This window comes from Leucoraja erinacea, chromosome 23 (assembly GCF_028641065.1).
Source record: "Leucoraja erinacea ecotype New England chromosome 23, Leri_hhj_1, whole genome shotgun sequence".
NCBI lineage: Eukaryota > Metazoa > Chordata > Chondrichthyes > Rajiformes > Rajidae > Leucoraja > Leucoraja erinaceus.
This window is the reverse complement of record NC_073399.1, coordinates 10,861,513-10,870,630: the sequence shown is the minus strand read 5'-3', so window position 1 is coordinate 10,870,630 and position 9,118 is coordinate 10,861,513. Positions and strand designations below refer to the sequence as shown.

Sequence of the window (9,118 nt, the reverse complement as noted above, 5' to 3'; positions counted from 1 at the left end):
TCTCAGTCTGAAGAAGGGCCTCAACCCGAAATGTCACCTATTCTTTTTCTGCAGAGATGCTGTCTGACCCTCTGAGATATTCCAGCATTTTGTGACTACCTTCACCTTTTCTGAAGGTAGACACAAAATGCTGGAGTAACTCAGCGGGTGAGGCAGCATCTCTGGAGAGAAGGGATGGGCGACGTTTCGGGTTGAGACCCTTCTTCAGACTGAAGTCGGGGAGGGGGCGGGACAAAGATAGAATGTAGTCGGAGACAGTAAGACTAGTAGGAGAACTGGGAAGGTGAAGGGAATGGCGAGAGAAAGCAAGAGCTTTCTGAAGTTAGAGAAGTCAATGTTCATACCGGTGGGGTGTAAACTGCCCAAGCGAAATATGAGGTGCTGTTCCTCCAATTTGCGCTGGGCCTCACTCTGACAATGGTGCCGCAGCATCTGGTTCCACAGCACCTTCAGACACGCATCCAAGTAACTCAGCAGATGGGGTTCTGCCTTCAACACCCTGTCAGCTAAAGAGATCCAGGTATGGAGACACAAGGAACTGCATGTTGGAATCCTCAGTTAAACACAAAATGCTGGAGTGACTCAGCAGGTCAAGCAAAGGAAACAACCGTGCCTTATCCAATCTTTCTGCACGGCTACAATTTTCAGTTCTGGCAAAAGCTTGTAAACATCCTCTGCAAACTGAAGGCCTTCACTTCTTTCCTGTAACCTGTCAATTGGTGAATAATTTCCATTCAAATAATTAAACAATTAGATTTCAATGATTCTTCCCCATGACTCAGAGCATAACAACTAATTTAGCAGTTTTGGTTTCCTGAAGTCTTTCTCTTTCCCGAACTTTATATAAGAAATCATTTTACGATAAATGGAAAGGTTTCAAAACAGATTTACAATGGCAACATCATTGATGAATGTCACATTGGGAATAACCACTTGCTTGCAATGCTCCATTGTTGACAAGATTTCAGCTCCCAAAGGGTTTCTAACTAAAAAACAAAGGCATTATTTTGCTGTAGGAACAAAGAACTGCAGATGCTGGTTACCACGTCTAAAGATGAGTCTCAACCCGAAACATCGCCTATCTCCAGAGATGCTGCCAGACCTGCTGAGTTACTCCGGCACTTTGTATTATTTTGCTATGTTCAATTAGATGTTCAATTTATGTGCTTCCCAGAGCTCTATTCTGAAGAATGATTTACAGAAAATATCAAGATGTTTGGCTCACTGCAGGCAACAAGCAAGAGCAATTAAAGAACCTTTTAATGAACATCACAATTGATTCTGCTACCATACCATTCCTCTGGACAATGCCTTCAGGTTCTATTAAATCATTGTGCAAAAAGTTTTCACCTCCTCACTTTTGCCATCTTCATTATATTTCCCTGGTTGTTGACCCTTGGAGAAAGGTAGACACTCTTACTCAATACCCTGACTGATGAAGGCAAGTAGGAAGGAACTGCAGATGCTGGTTTCAACCAAAGATACATACAAAAAGCTGGAGTAACTCAGCAGGACATGCAGCATCTCTGGAGAGACGGAATAGGTGACGTTTCATTGACCCAAATGCGGGCAGGTGGGACTAACGTGGATGGGACATCTTGGTCAGCATAGGCAAGTTGGGCCCGTTTCTCTGCTGCGTGGCTATATTTCATCAAGTATTGTGAGAGTGAAATGTCATAGTTGTCATTGAAATGGAGATGTCCTGCTGTTACACCAACACTTTGTGTTTTACTCGAGATATCATGTCTGTAGAATTTTAAACGATGCTGCCTTCGTCGTTCAAGTTGCAATGGCAGAATTTACGGAACCGAAACCCAACCAAGATGCAAACTCCAAATCGGGTTTCTCGGAAATTCAAAACTGAAAGTAAGATTTGGACCTGGGAGTAATAAAAACGAAAGTAACACCCGATGCAGCAGAGCAGAGCGGAGCATCGGCGGTGAGAGAGTGGTCTCCGGGACACGGCGGAGGCTGCGACGTCCTCCTGCAACCCGACGCCCGCAGGGGCCGGAGCCCAGGCCCGGCTCCCCCGGGACAGTCCAAGGTCAGTTGCCACGTTTATTTCATCCAGCTTTCTTCCCCCGACTGTTTTGTAAACACGGATTGCTGCGACATAAAAACAGCGTTGCGGTCTCTTGCGGATAGGAGCTGGAGGGAGGGAAAGGGGGGGCGAGAGAGAGGAGGGAAAGGGGGGGCGAGAGAGAGGAGGGAAAGGGGGGCGAGAGAGAGGAGGGAAAGGGGGAGAGAGGAGGGGATGGGGGGAGAGAGGAGGGAAAGGGGGAGAGAGGAGGGAAAGGGGGGGTGAGAGAGGGAAAAGGGATGGGAGGGAGAGGGGATGGCGGAGGAGGATGGGTTGGGGGAGAGTCAGAAAAGAAGGAGAAAGGGATGACGAAAGAGGGAGAGTTGGCAGGTGGAAGAAGGGATGGCAGAAGAGAGAAGGGGAGGAGTGGGGAAGTGCGTGTTTATGTGTGAGAGAGAGAGAGGGAGACCGTGTCCGCATCCCGCGGCGCTCGAGCAGCGGCCTCCATCCCTCCCTCAGCCGCGCGCTCTCCCCGCCGGCCGTTGGCGCGCGTGACGACGCCGCGCTGTCAGTGCTCGCGCCACGGCTCTTGCCCGGCGGCCGCTCGTCACCTCAGCGCGTTGGTCCCAACCTCCCCCTCCCCAACTCCTTCCTCCACCTCCTCCTTTTCCCCCAACTCCCCTTCACTTCCCCCCTCATTTTCTTTCCACTCGCTATCCCTTGTCTTTCCTCCCCCCGCCATCTACTTCATTTTCCCTCTTCCCTCCCTATCACCTCTTCCCAATCACCCCCTCCCCCTCTCCATTACCTCCTCCCCATCCCCACCACCTCTTCTTCCCCATCACGTTCTCACCCCCTTCATTTTCTTTTCCTCTCTATTCTATCTCAATTCCCTCCGCCACCTCCTTTCCCAACCCCATTCCCTCCTCCCTCTTCTTCCTCACCTCCTTTCCATATCACTTTCTCTTCCCTTTCTTTCCCCTCTCTTTCAATTTCCTATCCTCCACCTCTCTGTCCACTCTCACCCTTGAAGGGCCTGTGGAAGAGGAAAGGTTATAGGGAAATGTGTGGTGAATGGAACTGAAGAAAGAAGGGTCTCGATCCGAAACGTCACACATTCCTTCTTTCCAGAGATGCTGCCTGACCCGCTGAGTTACTCCAACATTTTGTGTCTACCTTTGATTTAAACCAGCATCTGCAGTTCTTTCCTACACATGATGTAAATCCTCTGAAGGCTGGTATAGAGTTAAAGGATGAGTGGCCTCCATTAATGTCATTTATAAATATGATAAACAATGTGGGGAGGTGGTTATTGTCCAAATAGCACAATGCAGGAAAGTGTGAGGTGATGGTGAGCAAAAATAAACAGAAATAGTGAGCAAGAAACGATATATCGGAAATGGAAAGGATCTCAGACATTCTGAAAATATCAAACTAAGATGCTAAAGAATGCATCAAGATACTTGTGTTTCTTAGCTGGGACGTAGGTAGATCGGGTTACAACTATTTGAAACTGGCCATTGTTAGAAGCTATAGTACGGTATATGGTATGATTGTCACAGTAACATAAGCTACCTTAACAAAGTAGAGTGCAGGGAGGTAAAAGTACTGAGACATGGCTTCAATAGGGCCAGGGCTGGGAACTACTGAGACATGGCTGCAAGAGGGCCAGGGCTGGGAACTGAATATTCAAGCATATACCACCTATCGAAAAGACAGACAGGTGGGGAGAGGGGGTGGGGTTGCCCTGCTGGTGAGGAATTAAATTCAGTCCCTTGCAAGGGTTGACATTGAAACAGGAGATGTGGAGTCAGTATGGATAGAACTAAGAAATTGTAAGGGTAAAAAGACCCTAATGGGACTAATCTACAGGCCCCCAAACAGTAGCCTGGACATAGGGTGCAAGTTGAATCAGGAGTTAAAATTGGCATGTAGCAAAAGCAATGCTGTGGTTGTTATGGGAGATTTCATCATTTAGGTAGACTGGGAAAATCAGGTTGGTACTGGACCCCACGAAAGGGACTTTGTAGAGTGCCTTTGTGATGAATTCTTAGAACAACTTGTATTGGAGCCTACCAGGGAGGAGGCAATTCTGGATTTAGTGTTATGTAATGAACCGGATTTGATAAAGGACCTCGCAGTTAAAGAGCCATTAGGAGGCAGTGACCATAACATGGTCATGTTTAATCTACAATTGGAGAGGGAGAAGAGTAGATCGGAGGTGTCAGTGTTGCAGTTGAATAAAGGGGACTATGGGGCCATGAGGGAGGAGTTGCTCAAAGTTGACTGGAAAGATACACTAGCAGGAATGACAGTGGAACAAAAATGGCAGGTGTTTCTAGGAATAATACAGAAGGTGCAGGATCAGTTCATTCCTAGGAGGAAGAAAGATTCCAAGGGGAGAAAGGGACGCCAGGGACAGTATAAAAATTAAAGCAAAGAATTACAACATAGCAAAGATGAGCGGGAAGCAAGAGGATTGGGTAATGTTTAAAGAACAGAAGATAACCAAAAAGACAATACGGAGAGAAAAGATGAGGTACGAAGGTAAGCTAGCCAAGAATATAAAGCAGGATAGTAAAAGCTTCTTTAGGTATGTGAAGAGGAAAAAAATAGTTAAGACCAAAGTTGGACCCATGAAGACCGAAAAAGGTGAATTTATTATGGGGAACAAGGAAATGGCAGATAAGTTGAACAGGTACTATGGATCTGTCTTCACTAAGGAGGACACAAACAATCTTCCTGATATAGCAGTGGCCAGAGGATCTGTGGTGACGGAAGAACTGAAGGAAATCCACATTAGGCAGGAAATGGTGTTGGATAGACTGATGGGACTGAAGGCTGATAAATCCCCAGGGTCTGATGGTCTGCATCCCAGGGTACTTAAGGAAGTGGCTCTAGAAATCATGGATGCATTGGTGATAATTTTCCAATGTTCTATAGACTCAAGATCAGTTCCTGTGGATTGGAGGGTAGCTAATGTTATCCCACTTTTTAAGAAAGGTGGGAGAGAGAAAACTGGGAATTATAGACAAGTTAGCCTGACATCGGTGGTGGGATAGGTGCTGGGGTCAATTATAAAAGATGAGATAGCCGAACATTTGGATAGCAGTAATAGGATCGGTCCGAGTCAGCATGGATTTACGAAGGGGAAATCATGCTTGACTAATCTTCTGGAATTTTTTGAAGATGTAACTAGGAAAATGGACAAGGGAGAGCCAGTGGATGTAGTGTACCTGGACTTTCAGAAAGCATTTGAGGTCCCACATAGGAGATTAGTGGGCAAAATTAGGGCACATGGTATTGGAGGTAGAGTGCTGACATGGATAGAGAAGTGGTTGGCAGACAGGAAACAAAGAGTAGGGATTAACTGGTCCCTTTCAGAATGGCAGGCAGAGACTTTAGGGGTACCGCAAGGCTCGGTGCTGGGACCGTAGCTATTTACAATATACATCAATGATTTGGATGAAGGGATTCAAAATAACATTAGCAAATTTACAGATGACACAAAGCTGGGTGGCAGTGTGAACTGTGAGGAGGATGCTATGAGAATGCAGGGTGACTTGGACAGGTTAGGGGAGTGGGCATATGCATGGCAGATTAAGTTAAATGCGGATAAATGTGAGGTTATCCACTTTGGTAGCAAAAACAGAAAGGCAGATTACTATCTAAATGGCGTCAAGTTGGGAATCAGTCTATGAAAGTAAGCATGCAGGTACAGCAGGCAGTGAAGAAAGCGAATGGCATGTTGGCCTTTATAACAAAAGGAATCGAATATAGGAGGAAAGAGATCCTTCTGCAGTTGTATAGAGCCCGAGTGAGACCACACCTGGAGTATTGTGTGCGGTTTTGGTCCCCTAATTTGAGGAAGGGCATTCTTGCTATAGAGGGAATGCAGTGGCAGTTTACAAGGTTAATTCCCGGGATGGCGGGACTGTCATATGCTGAGAGAATGGAGCAGCTGGGCTTGTACACTCGAGTTTAGAAGGATGAGAGGCGATCTCATTGAAACATATAAGATTGTTAAGGGTTTGGACACGCTCGAGGCAGGAAACATGTTCCCGATGTTGGGGGAGTCCAGAACCAGAGGCCACAGTTTAAGAATAAGGAGTAAGCCATTTAGAACGGAGACGAGGAAACACTTTTTCTCACAGAGAGTGGTGAGTCGGTGGAATTCTCTGCCTCAGAAGGCGGTGAAGTCAGGTTCTCTGGATGCTTTCAAGAGAGAGCTAGATAGGGCTCTTAAAAATAGCGCAGTCAGGGGATATGGGGAGAAGGCAGCAACGGGGTACTGATTGGGGATGATCAGCCATGATCACATTGAATGGCTGTGCTGGCTCGAAGGGCCGAATGGCCTACTCCTATTGTCTATTGACCAGATCATTTTAAAATGTGGAGAAACTAAATAAGCTAGGGTTGTTTCTTTTGACAAAAGGACACCGAAGGAAGATTCAACTTAAGTATATAGAATTATGGGTGGGATCACCAGGAACAACTCAAATCCCTGAGCACAAAGCCATGCTTACTATCCCTAATTAGTTCTTGCCTTTCCAAATGCCTAGAGATCTTGAGAATCTCCTCCAGTGGATTGCCCACCACTGATTGCCTCATTGACTTATAATTCCAAGGAACTGCAGATTTACAAGGAAAGGCATAAAATGCTGCAGTAACTCAGTGGGTTAGGCAGTATCCATTGATGACATGGATAGGTGAAGTCTGATGAAGACTCTCAACCCAAAATGTCACCTATCCATGTTCTCCAGGGTAGCTGCCTGACCTGTTGAATTACTCCAACATTTTGTGTCTTTCCTTGGCCTATAGTAACCTGGCTTGTCCTTGCAGCCCTTTTTAAATAAAGACATAACAGCCACTCTTCAGTCTTCTGGTAGATAATGTATGGCGATGAAAGATGCAACAACCTCAAATAGGCAATTTCTTCCATTGCTTCCTACAACAATTTAGGCTACATTTCATCAGGAACGGTTGCGAAAAGAAAGTCAATCCATATTCTTTGATTTAACATAATAATTTGAAATCAGGAGTACTTGTCAACAGTGTAATTGATTCAGATGGTAAGAATGTATGTTTATGTTAGAAATTCATCCAACCTTGGAACTTTATTTACCTTCCTTTATCTACCTTGTAGGAGCATTTCTTGAAAAAAGCATACCAGTTAGTTTTATTTCAATTCTGATTTTCATTTTTGGTTTTGAACTTCTTCACTTTTAATTACCTAAAGGAATGGCACAAGCTCATGAAAATACTGAAGTTCCAAATTTATTAACATCAGAGAATGTTAATCTGGAGGTGTCGTCCACCATTCAGCCAGCCGGTGAGAGTGAAGCGTCTTTACAGGAAGCAGAGAATGCTTGTGAAATGCAAAATTCAGTCCTGTCACCCAAAAGAGCAAATGAACATGAAACTCACAAGCCAGAGCGGAAGGTAAGATGGCTAAATAAGCAAATAGTTTCATAATTTCAGATAATTTGGTTGGCATGGACAAGTTGTTCCGAACTGCCTATTTCCATACAGTTTGGTCTATATTTTTGGAATATGATTTCTTTTCGCTTTGCTTTATGGGGGCATAGTGGGACTGCTACCTCTCATCGTCAGAGAACTGGGATCGATTCTGACCTCGGATGCTGTACTGTCTATGTGGAGTTTCCATGTTCTCCCTGTGGGTAGGTTTCCCCAGGTTCTAGTTTCTTCCCACATCCCAGAGACGTGTGTTTGGAGGTTAATTGGCCTCTATAAAAATAAAATTGACCCTTTGTTGTAGGGAGTGGATGAGAAAGTGGGATAACTTAGAAGTAGTGTGAACAGGTGAGCGATAGTTGGTGTGGACGTGGTGTGCCAAAGGGCCTGTTTCCATGCTGTATCGATTAACTAAATTAAATTGTTCCTCATAGATTCATAGAGTGATATAGGCCCCTTGGCCCAATTCGCCCACACCGACCAACAATGTCCCAGCTACACTAGTCCCACTTGCCTGCGCTTGGTCCATTTCCCTCTAACCCTGTCCTCTCCATGTACCTGTCTCACTGTTTCTTAAACGATGGGATAGTTCCAGCCTCAACTTCCTCCTCTGGCAACTTGTTCCATACACCCAACACCCTTTGTGTGAAAAAGTTACGCCTCGGATTCCTATTAAATCTTTTCTCCTTCACCTTAAACCTATGTCCTCTGGTCCTCGATTCCCCTACTCTGGGCAAAAGACTATGCATCTATTCCTCTCATGATTTTGTACACCTCTATAAGATCGCCAGGGTGTCGCCTGTATGGTTGTGAGTAGTCTCTCAGTCACCCAAAGAGTAGTAGTGTCTTTCTGGTTGCCGCTGAATTTTCAACATGTTGACAATTTTCGGCGAACTATGATGGGTGCTGGCAGTCGCCGGATAAGTCGTATAAGTGGGACAGGCCCATAACTTTTGTATCATCAGCCTCATATGTGGCTTCATATTAATGATATAAGCATCTGTTAGAGATACCTGGCATAAGGAAGATAAGAAGACATCACCTCTCAAAAATATTTACAATTGGGAAAATAAGCTTAATTTAATGCTCCTGAAGGCAAAGTGTACCAAATGCCTCCATAGCAACCTGTCGCCACTTTCATTTAACCATGTACCTGCACCACGTTGTCTCTCCTAAAGGCCCTTCTATTTACTGTGTATATCAGGATAAATAATGGGAAGTTTTGAAATTCTGTCTCTTGATAAATGTTGTAGGGAGAAAATGGCTGATGGGTCAGTAATTGGAGGAAGCAGATTTAAGACAATTGATAACGATCTAAAGGAGATAACCTTCCTTGAGAGTCTGACTATTACTGATCTTGTATCAGCTTGTCTGCTGCTGATGGATGTGTCCTTGACTTTGTTACCTGTGGACGACCAGTGTTGTCCAGATTCCCATCTTTCACTTCCAACTCCATAAACTTGAACTAATTTAAAATTCTGCTGCCTATATTATGACAAATTATATTCTCTGCTCAATCTGTGCTCGATAACCAATATCGGTTGTACATAGAACAATACAAAACAGGGCCTGCCCTTTGGCCCGTCATGTTTGCTCCGATCGTGATGCCAATTTAAACGAATC

The 9,118-nt window shown here is 45.0% G+C and overlaps 1 protein-coding gene across 2 annotated transcripts in view; it reads left to right on the top strand.

Annotated features, from left to right (window-relative positions):
* The first annotated feature begins 853 nt into the window (after positions 1 to 853).
* rnf213a (ring finger protein 213a) overlaps positions 854 to 9,118 on the top strand; it is a 134,508-nt gene continuing 126,243 nt past the window's right edge. For both annotated transcript variants that reach the window (XM_055653841.1, XM_055653840.1), the window contains exons 1-2: positions 854 to 2,044; positions 7,260 to 7,462. In XM_055653841.1, coding sequence (XP_055509816.1) covers positions 7,262 to 7,462 — 201 coding nt within the window. In that variant the 5' untranslated portion in view covers positions 854 to 2,044; positions 7,260 to 7,261. The remainder of the gene's footprint in view (positions 2,045 to 7,259; positions 7,463 to 9,118) is intronic.